Source organism: Oxyura jamaicensis, chromosome 20, assembly GCF_011077185.1.
Source record: "Oxyura jamaicensis isolate SHBP4307 breed ruddy duck chromosome 20, BPBGC_Ojam_1.0, whole genome shotgun sequence".
In the NCBI taxonomy this organism is placed as follows: Eukaryota; Metazoa; Chordata; class Aves; order Anseriformes; family Anatidae; genus Oxyura; species Oxyura jamaicensis.
This window is the reverse complement of record NC_048912.1, coordinates 10,942,074-10,964,965: the sequence shown is the minus strand read 5'-3', so window position 1 is coordinate 10,964,965 and position 22,892 is coordinate 10,942,074. Positions and strand designations below refer to the sequence as shown.

The window sequence follows — 22,892 nt, the reverse complement described above, 5'->3', positions numbered from 1 at the left end:
AAGACCACCAAAACGAAAGTTTGAAATATTGATATGGAAAAAAGGAACACAAATACTCTAGGTAAAATGCAATGTTTTTATTTTTAAATCCACTTTGAAAATTATGTTTCTTAAAGCCGAGAATATCCCCCACAAGCCACGGATGCTGCATGAGATCGTGCTGGAAGGCACTGCAAGTACCTGCACACCCAGGAGCCCAACAGAAAACCTCCTGCCCCGAGCAATCTACCACCATCTTGGACTTCCAGGGAACCCTCCCTTTAGTACCAGGAAGGTTCATTTAACTCATGATGTTTCAGACAAACATTGTGGATCCAGATTAGCCTTCTCCAATGAAACACAAATTAACTGGAAAAATTCCAAACCACGCTTGCTGAGAAGTCTGAAGTCACAAGAGAGGCAATGAAGAAAGTTTCATTTCATTGTACTCAACATCCACATGTATTTGGACTCAACTAGCACGAAAAATGACCTTTTACTGTGTTTAAAATTGGAAATTAATTATACCTGAATAAGCACATTTATTATCGTTTTCCCTGATAAAAGGGAAGTTATACTACTGTAATTTAAGTCAAACTATGACAATGGCACAATTATCATGTCTTGGCCCTGACCTGACATTTCTAAACGGTAACAAAAAAAAAAGAAAAAAAGATATAGCTCGTACTGACAGTATATAATAAATTAGAATGTTAGGACAAAAGAGGTATGTGAGATATAATTTGCTGATACTTGGCACATCACATAGAACATATAGAGCTCTACTATAATTGTCCAATTACTTTCACAACATATGGTTCCTTAAATATTAATAATACTATTTGAATGAGAAACTTATACACAGCTGAAGAAAATAACCTCAGGAGAACGTATGTACTGCTCAAAGTTATTACATCGCAAATTACTTAAACAGCATTACTTGGGCATAATTATTGACCTAACCAGCTACTACTTTTGCTGCAACAAAAACATACCAGAAGTGCTGTGAAACTGGAGCTAAGTTGGCCCTATCTGAATCTGATTGTCCTCGGTGGCATTCCAGCCAATGCAGAGGTATTAACCAGGCAGCACAACTGATCTGCAAGATCTGCATTCTGTTCACAGGCAGCGAAATGGAAAAAAATAAAGGCAAAACAAGAAACTTTAAAGGAAAAAGAAGATTTGTTTAGATAATTCAAGTATTAGTCTTTTTATATCACATCAAGGGGGAAAAGGAACAGAAAAACACATAGAATGTGACTTAACTTCAAAACTTGAATCTTAGAGTTCCTACAGCACCAGTGGCAGAACCTGGCAACAGACCCAAATAGGAAGCAGTGTGAATCTTTCCCTTATGCTTTTTCCCTTACCTTCTACAGTGCCATTTCTGAGACACGATATGGACTATGCAAACCATCCACCTAATGTAGCATAGCATGGATTCTTAGAAATTCTCTTTCCGGAAATTTCAGCAGACTGAGATGTTTTTGCCATTACGTTAGAGAAAATGTCTGCTTAGTACCACACATTTGATTAAAAGAATTGAAAATAATTTGGGGGTGATCATCAATATATGTAAAATTCTAAAACATATTGTGTATCTGATACATAAACCGTACTACATAAGCCATTTCTACATTTAAATTAGAGACACTGGTTCTCAGTTAAGCAGTAAAACTCAAGATAGGGTGGTGAGGGCAAGAGAGAAGGAAAGAAAGAGTGGAGAAATACAGTACGTCCCTGGCCTTTCTTTTTTAAAAAGAAAGGTCTTACCTTAGTAAAGATACAAAACTTTTGTCCTTGGCTTGCACTTTTATATACATATCAATATATATGACCAATACCAGCTGCCAATCTTGTCAGGGATGCTGCTCACCTCAGTTGTTACAGCAACACAGTGAAGCTCACTGACACATTTCTTTCTCTGTTCGCCAACTTTCTGAGACAGCAGCTCTCAAACTTTTTTGTTTCTCCCTATTTGTGTTTTAAGAATGAGATGGAACGTACCTGGGGGAAGGTACATCAGTAGAGAGCTGCCGTAAAGCAGCAGGAAAACAAGAAAGTGAAGAATAAGCCCTCCTTTAATGATCGCTAACATATAGCAAGAAAGACAAGGCCTTCCTCCGAAACGTTCATTATATGCATAATAATATCTCTTTCTCAAGCTTAACAGAAAGAGACGCCAAGTTTATTCCCACAAGCTATTTTCAACACATGCAAGCAATATGCAGAAAAGCTGCATGAATCTACTCCCTGGAAATCAGATAACCGTATCAATCCACCTAGAGCATAACGATACTCACTGGCATCTCCTTACATGCTTTCATACAAAGGTTAAGCAAGACTTCTCAGGAGTCTAGACCTCCTACAGAATGCAATGTAACTGACTGCATATATTGTGCGCTCCAAATGCATTTATGAAATGTTCAGGTCTTGTGTTTTAGTAGGTTAACAACAGTTGGTGTTGGCAGAGGAATGATACATTTCTCTAAAAACACAAATCATGTAAACCTAGTCATGAAAATGTTTACGATTAGATTTTTTTTTAAAGCACTGTACTGACATGAGCTAGCCAATCCTCAACCTTTCCTAAGAGGTAGATCAAGTATTAAAGTACATCCAAGGTGTGGCATCATATCAGTTTACCCTTGGTGGCAATTACACAATTAGAGCAAATTCTCTGTCAGCTTCATTGCTCAAAACTGCAAGCCTATGACAATGCTTTAATTTTACAAAGTGATTTGAGGGAAAAATCTCAGTGGACAACTTACAGTTTGAGTTGTGTAACTATGTATTAAGTCTTTCCGGGGAAAAAAAGTTTTAAAATAACCATTTTTACACTACATAATTATGCAATGTGTAAGGTATGAAGGCAGTGACAGCATTTGTCTCTAACACTGCGCTTCAGAGAATACTTCAAATACTTGCCTGACTTAACTCTGTATTTAGCATTTCTCCATGAACAATCAATAAAGAAGGAAAGGGGGAGAATAAGTAACTGAGTAATAATTTCACTGCAAGCAACTGACATTCATATCCAGCATTAATATTCAGGAAATGCCCCAAGTCCCAGTCATTAATAATTAAGTATCGCCACACCCAGGAATATTTTACTACATATCTGAATTGACATCATGAGATCCAAACTTCAAAGATAATTGCGTGCCATTTCAAAGATCTCAGAATTAAGGGACACGGGCTACAGTTGTATGTATAAAATCCACTCCATGCCAAGGCAACAGACAACCGAAGCCAAAAAGCTGGACTCTTAACAACTTCCAGTGCCTCAACAGTTTGAAGATGTGGTAGGACATTTCTGAATCTAAGCAATCACCTTCTGCAAGACTGAGGAAGAAATGTATTTAGAAAATGTAAACCTTTGACCAAGATGGAGTCCTTACAGCTACTGAGAAAAGCTAACCTTTTACTATTTCACCTCACTTAACGTCACACATCCGCTACACAGCTTTCCAAACTCTTTACAGCCACACTCCTGAGCTTACACAACCCAGCTCTCGGTGAACATTAAGCACACACAAACTGCTTTAGGAATTGATCGATCCAACCAAGCAGTGATCAAAACCACACCTTGACACCCAGCATCATGCAGGAGACCCATGAGGAAATCCAGATGAGTATCACCCACCCACAGCACAAATGCTTTGAAGCACAAGCTAAGGGAGGTCGGAAGGGCAGCCCGCTGGTTCTGCCGGCCTGCTGCTGCTCTCCCGCGCAGCTCTAACTTGGGCCTGTACATGAGAGGTGCTCTGAATGCTCATCTCTGACTGTGCTTATGCACAACTCACCTCTGCAGCACATAAGCTGCTGCCAAGTCCTGAAACAGGCTATGGCGAGGTCCTAAACAGGCCTTTTCTGAATGGAGATTCATCTGGTTCTTCCAGCTGCACTGCTATGCATTGAACAACTGCGTTCACGTGCATTAACCATAATGGATCCTACAAGTTGTCTTCTAAGAAATCTAAATTCCCCACATTTCCTCAACAGAGCTAGAGAAATCAGGAGTCCCGTGACATTTACACGCAATTCCACTGCAATCACTTTTATAATATTGTCAAATGAAACTTCTTAAAACATTCTTAAAAAAATATAATGCAAGAACAACAGTTTTCAATGTTGAAATTCTTATCATTTTACACAGTATTATTATTTTCAATATACTGAAAAAAAAACCTTAAGGTGTGTTTTTATTTTAATTTTGCAAAAGAACATTAATTTTTGTGACAAAGCTGTTTGCCACAAAGTAACTGGGTGTCCTTTTTTGTTGAAACAAAAGCTAGCCAAAAAGAGACAAGCAGCAAGAAAACCGTGAGTCCTATCAAATGACTCCTATCAAATTTGCTTGAACCAAAGTTTAAGGCACTGCAGTCCCAGTTAGTACCACTCCATCCATGTACAGCTGCTATAGAAAGGGTTAACGTACAATATGCAGCAGTTAATTGTCACAGATAACAATAGTTAGCGTTCAATAAATTGGGAGGTGGATTATAGCGCGGTTTTATTACCACCTCCAACACATTTACTGATGTGCTTATTACCTTTTTATAGCGTACTGCTCTTGAGCAACCAGTTTATAATATTTACCCTTTTAAAACTAGGTATACAGAGAATACATACATATATAAAAGGGTAACCCAGTTTACATGGCAATACTGATGCAGAAGCTAATATATCACATATGTAGAGTAATTACACACATCTTGTGCAGACAAACCTACTTATAAGCCTAGAGGCAAAAGACAGCTGCCAAAATTCATGCTTTTTATGCATAAAAAAAAAAAAGCATCAACTAGGACCGGTCTTTTTCTCTTAGAGGATTAAGATAAAAATACCACCACCAAAACAGTTTATTTATACACATCACACACACACACTCCTTTTCTATCTGTAAATTACCTCTATTAACTGCAGCATGTCAAAAGAAATTTCAGTCCAACACAAATAAACCTTACGCTCTGAACACAGTAAAAATATCACATACACTGGAATGTTTTTTTCATTATGTTTTAAACATTTCCCAGTGTATGTCTTCTGTATGCCTTCATTAATTCAATTTATCCTTTAACCTAGAATTATCTAGTATTGTTTTTAGCCCACACATGAAAAGCAACAAGTAACCTATCACCAGCTGACTCAAATTTACTGCAACTGCAGTTGGTGGGTAACGTACCACCCACCTCGTATAAGGCAAAAACAGCTCTTCTCAGGCATGCACTCACTCGGGTCTGTGATGCAGACAATTAACATACAGATTATAATTCCAAATATATACATCCTCTCAATGACAGCTTAAAGCATCAAACTACCTTGAAACCATCTCACACTCCTACGGAAGCAGGAGAGCAGGAAGTTGCCTTGCAACAATAAGCTGTGAATTTGCACGCTGAGTGTTCATTTGTTGTGTTTATCTGCATCACACAGCGAAAATGCTTCCTATATTGCACTGATTCATCTTGTTCATTTCATCCTGAATGATGGCAAAATGGAAGCCTCTTGACAAAAACACCTAAGTGGACATTCTGTGTGTAAACACAGACTTGGCACAAAATACCCTGCATATAAAAGCCTCCCTATGCACGAAGTATGTCTGACATGTTTTTTTCTTCCTCGGACAATTAAAGTGCAATTCAGGTTACATCCTCATTTCCATATAAATAAAACCAGGGACTTGATATACCATCATTTCTGATTCATTTGCAGTGCATCCCTTTTTACTACTGTCATCCAAAAGTGGAACAAGTCTGTTTCTAAGACCAGAACCTTCAGGAAAAAAAAAAAGAAGAAGAAAAAAAAAAGTTGGAGGCAAAGCATTAATGCCTGTGACTGGGACCAACAGTCCTCTGGATAAAACTTGTGGGATAACTTAATTTGCTGTTGTGTGTGATAACAGTATGCAACTCAGTAACTCCAGACTGTGTCTAAGGAAAATAGGGTGTTCACAATGTCAGAATCTGCTTTAAAAGAAAAGTTAAAATTACTGCTTTTTAGGAGTTACTTACAGAATTGAAAATGACCTTTCCATATAGGCAATTATAGGCAATGGTATTCTGATCTGAACTCAAATTAAGGAAATCTTAATCCAGGCACTTTCTGCCTTTTTTGCATCCTCAACAATGTTATTACAGTCTGCTCATGTGTAATAAATAGTTTTCTTTTTGAATGGAAATGAAGCTATCACGCAAACTTAAAAATCCAAAACCATAATCATTTTTGCAAGTCAGATTTCATGTTCATTGTGATACCCTTGGCTAGGGTAGTTCGTCTGCTGCTCAGATCACATTTCATGCAAGAGACAGAATATAAAAATAAGCTCTATTTATTGCTCTGTAAGCAATATATATAAGCAATAAGCATTTCAGCATTATCAAGTAATAAAGGACCTACACACAATTTATCATACTTCTTGTTTGGAAGGCCTTCTAGGTGATAAATATTTTAATGAAATACAATACACTGTAGGTGCATCAGCATGAAATGAATGGATGGTGATGTCTATGTATCAGCAAACACATGAACAAAAATATTCCAAAACCTTTCAGTTAATTTGCAGTCCAACTAGAAACACTTGAAGTCAATATAGGTCAGAAAAATAAATCCATATACCAAACTAACTCCTGCCCTCTTGGGACTAAACCCTCTAAAACTCTATGAAGCATAAACATAATTGTACTTCACTCACTGAAGGAAAAAAAATATTCTTTATTTAATAATCTTGTGATAATTAAGCAGTGCTTTGAAATAAAAAAACACTGCTTGAGCCCTAAATATTATTAGCTTTTTCAGAACATCAGCTCTGAACTTGCCACTCCCCATTTCCTTCTCATAACTCTCTTCATTCATGTCATCAGGAGGCATCTTATTTTCAGCAACGACTACTCACTTTTTTTTTCTTTTTTTTTTAATGCTGCTGGATGTGCAGAACTACTGTTGAGGTTGCTTGGCAACTAGTGAGATGCATCAGAGAGATAAGGTCCAGAATGAATGGAATTGAAGAGAACTATATTTGGTTTCATTAAGAGATACTAATGCACTCAAACCGTACCAATTTGAATTTTCCACAATAAGGTGAAATTTTGCTATTTCTTTCAAAACAGAGTCCCACTAAATCCATTAAGCCAGCTCCTCAGGCACACGTATGTCTGCCTATATGGAAGATGACTTTTACCTGTGTTAGGGGCTTGGTACAGCAAGGAACACTGACATAGAGTAAACATTTAGGAAACTTTTAGCCCAGAGAGGATAATTGCATATTTCAGTGTACCACAGGCTGCTGTGCTTCTCCATATACTTTAATATCAAGTTGAAATTTCAAATGAAACAATTTTGACCTGCAGGTCCCAATTTGTTATGTGCTATGCACAAGGAATGAGCAAGAAATTAGATGACATTGAGCGCCCAAGACTCCTACAATGGCAGAGAACCGATTAGAAAAAGTAGGCCCAAATGATTCAAGGAGGACAAAAAAGCAGCAGGCAGTGGAAATATCCCTACCAATTCCTAGTGAAAGACTTTCTTTCTTATCTCAAACTCTTCAACAAATTTTATCTGGATCATGTGAGTAAGAATCAACCCATCTGTCACGAAAGAGGATCTTCCAACACCGCCTCCGATCCTGTCCAGTCTTTGATAGGCTTCATTTCCAAGGCCAGAACGGCCACCAGGAGCAGGCACACTTGTGGCAGGAAAGCTGCATCTCCATAAACCGGATTGAAAGTCAGTTTGAGAATACTGACATACGTTTCTTTAAGAGAGCTCAAGCAAGGCTTTCGCATCCAAATTATTTCAATTAAAGTATCTCTACTGGGAAGGAACTAAATCTCACTCACACCTTTTTTTTTTTTTTTTTTTGGTATCTTTCTCGCATAGCAGTACCTCTACATGTAAATGAGCTCATGTATAAACATCCTGTTTATGAACCCTGTACAATTCCTGGGGTCCTTCTTTTAAATCCTCCCCAGCAGTTCCACATCCTTCATGAAGTACAGACATAGGGTATACCATTTTAATAATGTTCTTATCAGTGTTGAGGTCCACTTTATTACTCACGCTTCACTTTTCCCTTTTTTATACATCCAAGCCTACATTTGTCTTTTTGCCACAAGAAAGCAAACTCTCCTAACTGACTAATTGACTTTCAAGGCCTTTTCCAATTTTACAGATACAATCTACATTCTGACTCCTGTGAGACTCTCTTGCATTCAGCTGTATTAAAACAAATTTATGAAGTACAACTTTTAAACATGTTATTCAGATCACCCTATAAAGAGTAACTTGACCTTCTCAGTGTTAACTGCAGCCAGTTTGCAGGGAGGGGTTTTAGTCTGAATCGGACCAGCAATCTAAGGAATGACTTTATATACTTAACCAGTAGTTCCCTGGAGGCTTTCCAAGAAGTGGTCCCCCTCACTGCCTCTATTAACCACCATACTGAGCTCTACCTATCAGTAAGCCAGCTTTTAAATTGCTCTGATATATACATTGGTAATTCCACACAATGAAGTTCTTAAAAATTAAAATATAATGTGATTACATCAAATGACAGAAAAAAAGCATTGATATCAAACAAGTTGATTTTAATCAATCGGATCTATCATCTTCCTGGAGAGGCACAGGTTGATCCAACATCTCACTAGATAGGCGGCCATGCTGACTATTAATGATGTTCTCCCTATACATCCTGCTTGCAAGAAACCATCATAATGTAAAGAAAAAAAAAACATCAAACCCGCCCATAGTTGATGCCAAGCATCTAGGTACTCTCTTACTTCAAGGAACAGAATCACTTCCCTTTTTCTAAGAATTATAAAGAATTTAACATTAGCGTTTCTCATAGTTTCTCACACAGTTCCTTTGGGATTCTTGGCCATTATTTATTCTTGGTTTGAAAATATCCATATTCTAACAGATGCTCCTGACACTTGCCTTTGCCACAAATTCTGAACTTCCTCTTCTATTTTCAGCATTGCATAGGATGGATACATGCTCCTTTTCTGTTTGTAAGGAATAAAATACCTATAGAATATTTTGCCCTCTCTACATAACTATGCGTCATTTTACGTTCAACAACAGGTCTGTGCCCAACCAAATTATTAGAAGTAAAACTTTTCAGATTGTTTTCATATTGTCCTCTGGGTTTTTTTCCAAAACTATCAGAAGGGAATCTACAAATTAGAAGTCTCAGTTGGTTCTAGTTAATTCTAGAGAGAAGTAATAATTTAAAATTTGACGTGTAAAAGTTTATTCTAAGACCAAATTGGTATAACATTCCTTTTCTAAGGGAGAGAAAACTATGTAGGCCTCATTTTTTAAAAAAAATATGTGTATATTAAAAGTTACTTATGAACATCATCTAAGACTATCACTTGCATCTACTTCCCCTTCTCCCTCCCTGCCCTCTCAGACAACTCCATGTTTCTAAAGTCTGAAAAAAAAATGTGGAAAAAACAGCTAACTAGTACGCTGCCTTTTTTTTTGTAAGAGATCCTAGATTTGTACAAAATAATCAGAAATGATTATAATCAGAAATAAACCAAACTCAGTTGTTTTTTTTTTAATACTTTCTTCTAGCACTTTACTTTTTAATGCTAGCAAAAAGATATTGAGGTAACAGGACACTATGAAATTCTCCCGTGATAAACATAAGGAAAGTAAACATGTGATTGCATAAGATGCAATTACATAAAATGAAGACTATCCAATTAGGTGAAGGCAAAACACAGAGGTAGTACGGGGCATCCTGAATTCCCAATGGCTCCCTGAAACTAGAGTCCAGTGACACAGCTCACTCCCATTTTCAATTCAAAAAACTAAATGGCAAAATAATTACGCTTGCTATTTTTATTCTATGTACATAATTGTGTATCTCCGGTTATAAACTGTATTTTTATCTGCAACGTTCAGCTAAGCAGAACGTGTTCCTTTGAATAACTATTTTGAAACAATATTAAGCGTTTTTACATACCCAAAGTAAGAAGTTGCATCTAATTTACAGGCATATATTGCAGTAGGCTTCAAAACCACTACTGAAAATTTAATAACTTCCTACTCCATAGAAATTTAACAACAACAACAAAAAATCCCATAAAGCAAATCTTCCAGTAAGTTGCATAACAGGGTTGCCATAAATTGCAATGAAACAAAATATCAAAAACATTTAACTTAAATTCCTTACTGACACTGACCTCTGAAAGTGCAGGTGAGGACAGCGGATCGGGGGCTGCTCTCCCTGAGCTGCCCGCAGCCCAGAGCTGGTGCAGCCACCTGCAGCAGGGCATTACTGGCACCCTGAGAGCCCCTCGTACTTCATGGAGCATTTCTTCTCCCCCTTTTCCCATTCATTTAATGGGAAAAACATTTCCTTAGCTTTGCACTGTGCATTTTTTTTTTTTTTTCAAGAGAAACACAGTGCTGTTGTTATATTCTCATTTCAGACAACCAAAGCGATGAAGTAAAATTTACTACCTTTTTTTCAGCAAATGGCTATGTTCTTGAGATAACGATCTTCTGCATATTTAAAAAAAATTGCAACTATAAGCTTTCACCTTTATCTTAAATGGTCTTAAACTGTGAAAACAATACAAAATATCCAAAGCCATGCCAATCACTGTTATGCAATTAAATCAAAATTCTTGAAATGAAATAGTTTAATTTTTCCACAGCAATGACAGTAACTCTAATTTAGCTAGCATATTTAAGTTCAGTTACCAGAGTTAAAAACAGATATCCCCCAGTTTGGTGTATTTACTGTACTTAGTGTCCCATTAGACATTTTTTTGCCTAATAAAAAAATTAAAAACCAATCAAGATACAAGCAAGGTGTCCTTTCTTATTACAGACTTGAGGAAGAAACCTGCTTCACTAATACTGGCTTCCTTTCAGCATTTCACGTAACATAAATGTTAGTATTAATTAGAAATAATGATAGCAAAGCAGACTTAAAGTATCTTAACCTGAAGGAAACAAAATGGTATCTACGCACATAGACCGGCAGACAGGCCTGGAGTATTTAAATCACAGTGATTAAGGCGGCAATAGGAAATCCCTCAGCTAGCTGTTAAGTTGCCATTCAGGGCTAAATGTAACACCTACTGGGACTGCAGTGCACCTCAGAAGGAAATACTGCACACCTCTGCCTGCTCCATTAGTTCAGCACTCCTGGGAGGCTTGAAGGGTGCAGCTGGGAGAGATGATTATTTTCTGGTGCCTTAACTAAAAAGACAAGTGAACACAATGACTTATTAAATAGCCCTTTGGAGAATAGAGTCAGCAACAAGTAGCTAATAGACACTGTCACAAGCCTTCTCATACTTCTGTAATAACAAACATCTTAAAACAGAACGCCTCATCATGACATTCCCCTACTACATTCCTAAAAAAGCAGGTAATTTTGTCCCTTAGCTGTCAAGAGCATACCTTGAGGCATTGTTGTTTTTACGTAACCAAACTCTTCCGTAAATAATTCTAATTAACTATATGTTTACATTACAGGACAGTTGTAGAAATAATGTTTAAAGCCGGTGCTACACTTACATTATATTCTAAATACTCTTGTATGTACTAAGGACTCAAGATTCAATTGTCAGATAGAAGGCCTATTATTTTTGATACGTAAGGATCAAAGTTACATTTAAAAAAATCCCTCATCAGTGGAAATTCCTTCATTTCAACTCAAGAGCTTTGAATGGCCAAGATTAGGGTGAACAATTTATGTATCTCAGTTCTTCATGAGAAATGAGACTTGGGCAGCTCTAATATACAAATGCACAAGGCATCTAAAAATAGAGATAAATTTGCCTGTTGGATTACACTTCACACCATTAGCTATGTCTGCCTTCATCTAGAAGACACTCTGGAAGGAGGTTTACAAAATTGTAACAAAAGAAGTGTTTTTTAGCAGTTTTCTCTCAGTCCCTCCGACACTGTTGTCCAACTTCAACCAAGTTTGACAGTTGCTGTTGCAGAGATTAATTTCCCATAGTGGAAATCAGAGGCTGAGTAGAAGAGAGACCAAAATTAGAGCTCCAGTGAGGAAAAGCAGGACGGAGTGCATGCAGTTCTAAACCAGCCACAGCACATGCTGACTTCCATCCAGGTAGCAGGAAAGGCAGAAAAAAAAAATATAGGACAGGATGATCCAAGAGTGTTTAAGGACCAGGGTTGCAGAGAACACCAGGGATATAGATTAGAACAAGGACTGTATCAGTTGGAGGAAACAGGAGATACCGTGAAAGCTATGGTACCACGGGGAGAACTGCTGACTGGGACTATTGCAGAAAAGATTTGGGAGACACAGAGCAAATTATAGAAATCAGACTGAGCTCAGAACCCACTACCCACAGAACAATTTATTTTCTGCTTTGAAAAGGTTGAAGAAAAACTGCAAGCTTTGTAAACAGCCAATGGAGGGGTTACTTTATTTTTTTAAACCAAAACTAATGGGTAAAATCCCACAGCTACCATCAAAAGTCAAATCCTCCCAGATCCATTCACAATGTTTTCCACTTAGTTAAGTCCTAAACTCTCTTCTTTCTCTTTTGCTTCTCAGATTACCTCACCCATGCTTATTCCACTCTTCATACTCATTACTGTCCAAACTCACTAAAACCAACTATACGGCTTTCTACACTATGTTGATAGCTGCCTGTGCATATTTAAAAAGCTTTTGTCAAATCGAAACCTCAAAACAAATAAAGCCACTGCTGTACTTTTGGCCAGTCCCATTACATGCCAAATCATGTATGCAGGATTCAGTTCTTAATTATAGTATTTACTCACTGTTGGTACAGTCTTGACTTTTGACAAAACTCAATTACACAACTGTGTCAGTTCTTAGGACAAGACCTAAAATAGAATGAAATACATATCCTCTGCTCCTCTCCGCCCACACCTTAACGTTACGGTCTGTGGCGCAAATTTCTATCAAAACCAGTAACTACTCATTCAGCTGGATCAGAACTTTGCGTGGTCTGAGCGGACATGTACACACAGCTTTTCCAGCACGGTGACACCCTATCTGAGTCCTGGAACAGGAGCTGAGAAAGAAATGCTCTCCGACTCAAATCCGCAGAAGCCTCCTGACAACCATTGTGATGCAAAAAAAACACATACCAAGCCTCCCCCCAGTTTTTCAGTGTTACTCAAACAAACAAACAAAAATATATATATATTTTGTTGCTAGTAGGGTTAAAATACGATAAAGTCTGTTTCTTGGCAAGAAATTGATGCAACTACTCTGAAAACATGGTATTGGTACACAAATCTAAGTGAACTGTAAAAATAGGGCAACAATGCCTGTGTATACAAACTAACATTAGCCATTAGGAGGGAATTCATTATGTTAAAAGACTTAATTATAAATATTATATTCTTTTTTTCTCAATCATAACATTAACTTCCTTTCTTTAAATTCACACACACAAAATGACTAAAGCCAGAAAACAAAACACAGAATCAGATAGAAAAAGAGCAAACTTACTAAGATAGGAATCACTTCAGTCACAAAGAGATTAATAAAGACCAATATCCCTAGTTAATGTCATTTACTGCTTTATGTGACATAACAGTACTGCAGTTCAATTTGTAGTGGAACAGATGTATACAGAAAAGATTTGAAAGCATCAACATCTGCTTTTCCTTCCTCACCAAACTATTGAATCTATGTGAAAAGGAGAAAAAAAAATCCAAAAGTTTAAGAGTTGACTTGTTTTACTTAATTTTGGTACTAAGAGAAAATAATTTTTAATAGTACATGAGAAAAGCAAATATATTTGTCATCCAAATCTTGAAAATAAAGTTATTCAGTTCTGCCTCTACCATCACTATTAATGGATTTCATAAATACACAAACTCCTATTCAGCAGTTCACAATACCAGTTTATGAAATAAGGTCATCCTTATACATCATCATTTGGGAAACTGAGGCTCAGAATAGTTATTTAAAGTCCCCTATAACCTCAAGACTTCCTGAATCCTAAATACTATCCATACTTACTAATCACAAAGGCATATTCCCCTTAGTTGTCAGTCTCCGTAGTGAATTTCGTGAGTTGCATTTCAACAATTTATTTCTATCTAAATATTTCTGTTTGTCCCAGTTTTTCCCATGACACTTCAGAATTGTCTATTACCCTTGCCAATTTCCCACTTTCTAAAATCATGCATGACAATGACGCTCTATCTTTAGTCTGTCAGCCAAACCACAGTGATCAGAGGGGAAAGATGACCAAAACAACAAAAAAAAAGTCAGTGAAAGGCCATCATCTTAGAAGCAAAGAGCCCTAGTCCCCAGATAACACAGAGAAGAGGTTTTTCTTTCTTCTCTTCAACCTGAATTATGCATTTACACTAATTTCACCAACCACATTGTTTACTCCTCCTGCCTTCCCTCTTCCATTATTAATTCTTTCTGGTTCATATAGATTAGCACCTCAACTTCTGCACAGTCAAAGAGAGAAGATTTTAGCTCCACCTTTTCAGTGGATGCTAACAAAATGCAGTACACGACAGTAGAGACCAATCCCTCTGGAACAGCCTCATGAAAAGACAGCTGAAGTGTTGAGGAGGGAGGGAAGGAAAGGAAGGGAAGTCACAGGCTTCCTGCTATTACGAGCCAAATTTAAACCCTTTCTACATCACAAGGGGCCCTGTTGTTGGCAGTAACACAAGGAGTAGAAAAATTGGTTGATACGGCGTCTTCATCATGCTTAAAAGGCAGCTCTTCCATGTTAAAGATTAGGCACACCGGAGGAATACTGCTTGGAAGCACACTCCTGTCGTTTATGAAATTGCTGCAGGAATACATCAGTCATCAGCGAGCCCAACTTCTGCTGTTCTGCAAGTGCTGCAAGTGGGCAAAGCCCTTCCAAAAACTCCCTCCAGAACAACGTGTGCACACCTTGCTTCTCCAATATTCTGCCCTGCTTACCAGTGCCACGCTGCTCCTACCTGCCATGCGCCACCCTCAGAACAGACACAGAAGAAACATTCCCGTCCCTTGCCCAATCACAGTTTATAAAAGGAACAATTTTTAAACCAGCCTTTATTGTAGTTAACTTAGCTAAAACTTTAACCACCTTCAAATTCACCACTGTTAACTACTACACACGTTAATTACCTGGAACACTCGATTCCATACATTTCCTCAAATAACTAATTAGCTAAAGTGATCAAGGACTAGAATCCCAAAGGAAATTCTTCTGGTTTTGTAGAACTACATAGATTTCGCCTCGCTCAATGCTACAACTCCGCACAAGGCCAATTAACATAAATGCGTACGACAACTGTCCCTTCATCTATTTACAGGCAGAATCTTAAGAAGAAAACAAATAAAAAGTCCCCACACTCACTAAAGGAAGCTAGTGAATTTAGCACTGGATATCTTGTGCAGTCACCAGAAATTAACAGTATTTGAAGAAATACTGAAGAAAAATACACTGAAGAAAAACTTTTGATTCTCTTGTTTTTAGCACATTAGACATCCTTCATAACAGGTATCCTCTTTCTGCTTCTAAGATCAGTTATCACAGGACAATCAAATCAAAGGAAAAAAAGTTTTAGATAGGACTTTAAATGAGATTTCTTTCAAGCCACGTGATGAAGCTGCATCAACAGAAATAATTCAAAACTACATTTATGTACTTGGACACTAACACTGAAGACCATCTTCACCTCCAGCATACTAGCTTTACAACCTCTCTGCTGTTACCATCACATCAAGTGTGGTGCTGTATGCAAGCATATTTAATGTTTCTGTCAAAAGTCCTAGAATATAAAAGAAGTAATGCTTTACTTTTCTTACCCTTCCAAAAAAAATTCCATGCTATCTCTCACATTAGCTAAATCCCACATTATTTTTCCAGGGCATAATGAGGGAAGAAAGGGAAAGAATCAGGCAAAAAAAAAAGACATCAGGGAAAGCAAGACAGCACAGGAATAGTTAGTTACTTTGGAAAAAAAAAAAAAAAAAAAAAAAAAAAAAAAGCCAGTTATTTAAGGACCAATGTGTATCTTGCAAGAACTTCACAGCACTGAAAGACAGCCCTCTCCTCCTATGTAAGGAGTACGTTATGATCTACTGCTTGTTTTTGGCAATGAGAACCAAAAAGTAGACTAATTACAACTTGTATATTTTATATTTACTGCTTCTTAATTTTGATTATAATATCCCTGAATGTTCCTGAATATAGACTACCCACAAAGGCCTGCAAGACAATACACCACAGGGTGGACAACCTGTAGCTCCTGAGCTGCGTGCAGCTCCCCAGCAGTTCAAGTGTGGCTCCCATATGGGGTATGCTATGTGATTGGCAGCAGGGCTGTGCTGGCATAGGAGCTGCAAGGTAATCCAAATCCCTTGCTATGAGAAGACAGAAGCCAGCAGAGGCTGCTGAGGCCAAATTTGCCATGTTGCCCTGGAATCCAGCTGCACGTTCAGCCCAGCCCAAACCTCCAACCCAGAAGCGACATACTCGAGGAATGCAATGCTGCTGCTAATCCCAGAGACTGTCCCAGTCCCTCCCCAGCTCTGCAGGCTATGTACAATGGGCCCCTGGGATCCCAGCCACACAGATTTTGGTATGCAGCTTGCTGAGTTGGGAAAGTTATCCACCAATGGAATACAACTTTCACTAAACACCAGCATCACCTCTCTAACAGCATCTGCATACTTAGAAAACTTAGAACTGTGTTGGTTAAATTGATTGGTATTTTTAAAGGTGCCAAGGATCCCTGACTTCCACTTTTATTGATGAATGCTTTACTTAGTACCAGATTTTGAGAGATGCTATATCAAAGTCAGCTCACGCAAATCTTTTAAGTCATGCAAGTCTTTTAAGAGGTCTTTATTAGCAAGAGCAGACAAAAAAATGAAGACTACTCGCAAGTATTAGGACATCAGACCAGGCACTTATGAAAAGGAGTTGTCTTGAAAAATAAAATATTCCCTAGAAAGAGGAGCTTAAAAACATGTAGCACACGATGTAGTTTATTATGAATCAGCCTGAAGTTTCTTCCAAAAAGATTCCGTACCTTATCATGAACTAGTGTTTAGGGATTAGGAAGTATTGTCAAGGCTCCTTAGCTAAACATTTAGCTCAGAATTAACTACTGAAAGACTAGTGAAAGCTTAATCTTCCCAAAGAGACAAGAGACAAAATAAATTATACTGACTAGGAAGTAGAAGATGCTAGTACAAAAATACTGTTTGAAAACGAGAAAGACAAAAATAGTCATATCATCTAAAAAAGTTACACATAGAAAATAAACTCTGAAATATCAACACCTTAATTCAGTTAGAATTACTTTGGCAAGTTTTGGTACACACGCACATGAAGATGCTTGCAAGCAAAAACTAACATCCAGGAAATCTCTTCCCACTCCCTAGCAAAGTTGGATGAGAAGTCAGCAAACAAATCTTTCAAAGACAAAGAACAGGTTTCCATTTTTATTATATTAATGCCAACCCCCTCCTCACAACTATCAAAAACCTAAATACATTTTAAGCAAGAAAAGAAAAACTTTTAGAAGCATATTTTACCACAGACATCTGAACAAGCAAACAGAAAACAAAACCTAGTTACCCTAGAAATTCACAGTACCACCTTATTTTGTGAAGATACAGAAACAAAAGCCCTACTTGCTCTAAATAAAGAAAACTGCATTCATTTTGTGCACTAACGGGAGGCAAGTTTACAGCAGTATGAATCAATGTACTATAGCAGAGGTAAATCAGTGTCAGCCATGTTGTGAAAAAAACTGCAGTTTAAAAAAAAAATCAGAACACGAAACTTAAGCTGTAATCAAATCAGCTATACTGAACCTTGATACAAACCAGTTTATGCCATTAGCTCTTACTTATTATTGGTGCTTGACTTCTTCAAGTTAATGTCTATTAATCTTATCTAAAACTACACATCCAAATTCTAGAGACCATGATATAGTAACAAGAAGAAAATATACCAAGATATAAAGCAAAACTAACAACTATTGTGTGGTGCACAGAGGTATGGTGAAGTGTAAAGTGAAAAAGAAACAAATGCACTTACTCAGCATTAAATCCATTCACATGCAAGATCCTCATCTGTTTGACTATTGTGCTTTTACCGGATTCACCAGCACCTAGAAAATGAAAGTAAATCAAATTCAGAAGGAAGCATGAGTGATGAAGGGATATCATTTTTTCTTCAGGGTAAAAATTGAGAAAGTTGGTTTTCTCGGTGCAAGAGCGAAAAGTGAAAGAAAAAGAAATAATTGCCACTGGAAACTTCAGTTGTAGCTAAAAATAAATGCCCAGCTCAAGTCATGTGTCAGATCTGAATCTTGGATCATTTCACTGTCCATTTTTCCAGTGTCAACGTTAAAAGCAGAATGCTATGTCTGGAAGGAAAAAGGAAAACTTCAACATTTTATAGGGGACAGGATAGGAAACATCAAAATCTTCTTGCTTTGTCACCACTATATGATGGAGAGAAAGACTGCCTGAAGTCTATATTCAACAGAAGCATTTTTATTAGATCCTTAAAATGTTTTATGTTTGACTGCAGTTATCACCTCCCAGTCATTAAGACTGTAACTTAAATCACACGAAATAAGATATATGGCTACTCACATCTGAAAAAGAAAGGCATCCTCTTTAAGCCTCCACCCGCAAAGCTACAGAAGTCTCCTTCTCTAATCCACGTCTTGTAAGCAACCTCCCACCCCCTCTACATGCCCTAAATCAATTACATACCCAACGAGACGCTAAGACCACTTTGCGTGGCTGCATGCTCCAAATTGCCCCCCACAGCTCTCCTCCAATTTCCTCATTACACCTGAAGTACAAAAATAATAATAAAAAAAATACTCTCCTCTATTTTCCGTAAGTAGACGTATTCTATTTCTGCCATGCTGCGTGGATGCCAGTGCACAGGGCAACTAACTCATCTGCCTATAGTACCCATTTCTCCACGCACACTGAAAAGATCCCAACAGCAGCATTTCATTGAGCTGCTCCACGCTGCCAGATAGCTTTCTATATAAAGCAAACATATTTCTGTAAGAGTAGTATCAAAACCTGGTAGAATTTACAAAGATTCTTCTCTCCATCTCCTGGCTTCTCGTTTATTCCTCTCATTACCCTATGTCTCAACAACAGACGCGTATGTTGGAGGCAGAATGGGCACAGAGGTACAGTTTGTATTTATAGGATGCCAGGCCTCTGCTAGCACACACTGACAGCACAAGCCTCCATTTTGAGCCTCGTGTTCAAAATTGTGTTTTAGCAGTTATATTTTAAAGTTCATTTTCTGACAGATGCATTCCTCTCTGCTTTCTCCGTTCTTTTCTTTCTCCCTCACGGACTCTTAACAGTCCTGCTCTTCTCTCCATAAAACCTGTTTGCATGTTTTGCCACCGTAATACCAGAACGTTACTCCTTTTCCTCTCCTTGCTGACTGATGTTTATAAGCACACAGAGAGCAGTTTTTGTCTACAACTCTTTATGCCAGCACCATTTCCCCTTAAACTACTGTTATAATGCGCATACTCTGTCTCTTCTTCTCCCCTTCAGGCATGCTGCACCATGCAATAAAGACAGGCAGCAAAACTGATCAAGAGTGAGCATCCTCAGTTAAAACAGAGACTGGGTCCACTTCACAACTACTAACTGAGGAATAGTAGTATAAGCTATTTTAATATTTCTATTAATGATAACATTTCAGATGTAACTTTAAATTATGCCATTTAACCAAAAGCATCAGAAGCCAAAATCTTTACATTACATAGTCCAAAAGGGAGGGAGATTGCTTTTGCTACAAATGCCCATAGCTTGGCATTGACATACCGGGGTTCTTCAGATCAGATGCAACATCAGTGAACCCAAATTAAGTATTACTATTAAATTTCTGAATAAATCTATTTCTATAACTGGCAGCTTATTATGGCTCTATTCTTGCAAACAACTATGCATACATTTAACTTCACCACCAAGGATAGTTCCATTAATTTCAGTGAGATTACTCACAGCAGAAGAGGCAAGCACGGAAACCAGGCATGGGGCCTACAAAGAGTATTGTAAACCCGCTAGGATATTCAGCAACTCTTCTTTAGTGTTATCTGAACACGATGTGAAAATATTAAGACTGCTATGCATCTTCAAAGCATTTTTTTCCATTCCACGTGTCTCATAAAGCCAGTAAACGCAACATAATAGGGACACGAGCTCTTTCACTTTTTACAAGTAAGCCTGTTACAGAATGCCCGCGATTCATGCAGCCACTGTCAGGAACTGCAGCAGCTGAACTATCACATTAACACACACATGCACATGATCTTACAGCCACCACTAAACATCTGCAGAATTTTATTTACAAGTATCTGAACTATTTTTTTAGTCAGCAAAACTAAAGAAAATAAAGAGAAATTTCACTTTAGCCCATCAGGTTTCCGTCTTACAGAAGTAATCAATGCGATGACAAATTGTTTCTGTGCATCTAGGCAATGCTCAGCCTCAAATCCCACACTCTGAGAGTCCCCGAGCCCCAAAGTCCAAGTTATCCTGTTAAAAGACTTCTGCTGGAACACCGACGGACTCTTCAGCCTTGCAGGTGCTGCTATAGTTCTATTTACTTCTCCATTTACGTTAAACCTCCTTCTTCCAAACAGCATTTAAAAGATTTTACCGGTGACAGGACATGCCTAAATTCACATCCTTCACGAATTCTTGTTTCCTTCAGCGTTGTCTCACAGCAGAAGTGAGTCAGTTCACCGAGGCCTAGCCTCCCCTGCACACTGAAAATCCCAATCCCGCACAATGCTCACAAGCAGTCCCTCCGAGCGACCGAAACAGCCAAGATCCTGCAACTGCATCTTATTTGGAAACGCTACCCCAAAAACCGTCCGCCAGATGTTTTCCTGCTCCCTGTTTGACACCGATTTTGAACCTTCCCCTTTCCAAACCCCCTGCTGTATTTCCACGGGCACCTCCCGCGAGGCAGGACGGCAGGTAGCCGACCTGCCCGCCGGGACACCCCACGAAGGCTGCGAGCACTCCGGGCGTTAATATTAATTAACGGCTCGCCAAAACAACCCTGAGGAGCTCACCGGGGGGAAGAGCCCGTGCTCGCGGCCAGGCCGGCACGGCCCGCTCTCGGCCCCGAGCCCCGCTTCCCTCCGGGACCGCCACCCTCCCTCCGTCCTCCGCAAGAATTCCCCGGCTTCCTTCCTCCTCCTCCTCCTCCTCTCCCCTGCCTTTCAGCGCCCTTCTCGGCACCTCGCTCCCCGCGGGCAGCCCCGGGCCTGCCGAGCGAGCGCCGCGGCCGCCCCAACCTCCGCGCCCCGGGCAGGCCCCGCGGCAGGCGGCCGCCCTTCCCTTCCCTTCCTTTTTCCCTTCCTTTTTCCCTTCCCTTCCCTGCCGCCCTCCCCGCCCGGGCCCGCCGCCCCTGTCAGCGCCCTGCCCTGTTTCTCTCCCAGGTTCCCCTCGGGCCCGCCGCTCCCGCTTCTCCCCGCTTTTCCCCCTCGCCGCCCCGGCATCCCCGCCGCCCTCCTCACGCCGCGGCCCGCCCCGGCCTGCAGCCCTCAGCCCCGCAGCTTTCTCCCCCGCTACCTGCCCTCCCAGCCCCGGCTGGTCCCCGAGACCTTCCCCACCACCACCACCACAGCCCCCAGCATGCCGAGGAGCCCGGCGGGCTCCCCCTTCCTCAGCGCCCACCTCGGCGGGGGTGAGCGCAGGGGGCTCCCGGAGCCCCCCCTTGCCAAGGCTGGGCCCGGCGGCTCCGCTTCCCCGGGCCCCACGTCGCCCCCCCCCGGCCTCGCCGTGGCCGGGCAGGGGGCCGGTGCGCGGCCCCGCCGCCCTCCCCCGTCCCTCCCTCCGTGTCCCTCCGGCGGGGAAGGAGCCGTCCCCCCGGCGGCCCCCCGGCCCCCTTACCCAGCAGGAGGAGCCGGTGCGTGGCCCGATAGACCTGCTTGTCCTTCTGCAGCTGCTTCTCGATTTTCTTGTTGGCCTCCCGCTGCGCCTTCTCCTCGTTGCGCTGATCCTCCGTCTTGCTGTTCCCTAAACAGCCCATCTTGGGCAGGGGGAGGCAGGGGACGCGGGGCGAGGGGACGGGAGGCGGCCGGGGCTGCCGGGGGGAGGGAGGGAGGGAGGGAGGCACTCTCCCGGGCTCCCTTCTTCTTCCTCCTCCTCCTCCTCCTCCTCCTCCTCCCCCCCCTACTCGCTGCTGTGGCGGCCGCTGCCCAGAGCCAGAGACATGGAGAGAGCCGAGCCCGGAGCCGGCCAAGGGGGGGCCGATGGCGATGACTTTGCTGCCGCTCCGCCGGGCCTCCTCCTCCTCCTCCTCCTCCTCCTCCCCGGCAGCTGCAGCTGCTTCTTCTCCTCCCCGCCCCCCCGCGCCGATCCCCTCAGCGCACCTTTCCCCGGGGGGGCCCCGCTGCGGAGCGATCCGCGGGGATCTCCGCGCCCCCGGCCGGGCCGCCGGGCTCCGTCAGGCGGAACAGAAATCACCCCCCCCCCGCGCCGCACGCACGGGGAAAAATCCAGCTTCGGTGCCACCCCCGAAAAAAAAATTATTATTAATAATAAAAATAATAAAAAATAATAATCCTCTTTAGATCCAAGGCACGGGCTCCAGGCGCGGAAAACCTCCCCGGAGCCTCAGCAGGGAGGATCGGGAATCGTCTCTTCGCCTCTCCCCCGAGCGGGTCACGCCAGCCCCGGTCCCCTTCCCTCGCCGGGCGCCGGAGCCTCCTCGCCCTGCTGCCGCCGCGGGGCCGGGGGGGGGTGTTCCAATCGAAGCCCCCCCTTTTTCCTTTTTTTTTTTTTTTTTTTTTTCCTCCTTGCTGCTGCTTATTTTTCACATTAGGTTTCCAGGCTGCTGAATCCTCTTGGCTTCCTCCAGCAAACGGGGGGGGGGGGGGGGGGG

The 22,892-nt window shown here is 40.7% G+C and overlaps 1 protein-coding gene across 3 annotated transcripts in view; it reads right to left on the bottom strand.

Annotated features, from left to right (window-relative positions):
- The window catches only part of GNAS (GNAS complex locus), a 151,710-nt gene that overhangs the window by 75,324 nt on the left and 53,494 nt on the right, over positions 1-22,892 (bottom strand). The window contains exons 1-2 of one of the 3 annotated variants that reach the window (XM_035343543.1): positions 21,899-22,886; positions 18,039-18,111 (exon numbers count right to left, since the gene is read on the bottom strand). In XM_035343543.1, coding sequence (XP_035199434.1) covers positions 18,039-18,111; positions 21,899-22,037 — 212 coding nt within the window. In that variant the 5' untranslated portion in view covers positions 22,038-22,886. Of the gene's footprint in view, positions 1-18,038; positions 18,112-18,601; positions 19,612-21,898; positions 22,887-22,892 lie in introns of those variants that run through there. The other 2 variants (XM_035343544.1, XM_035343542.1) reach the window with 2 other exon arrangements.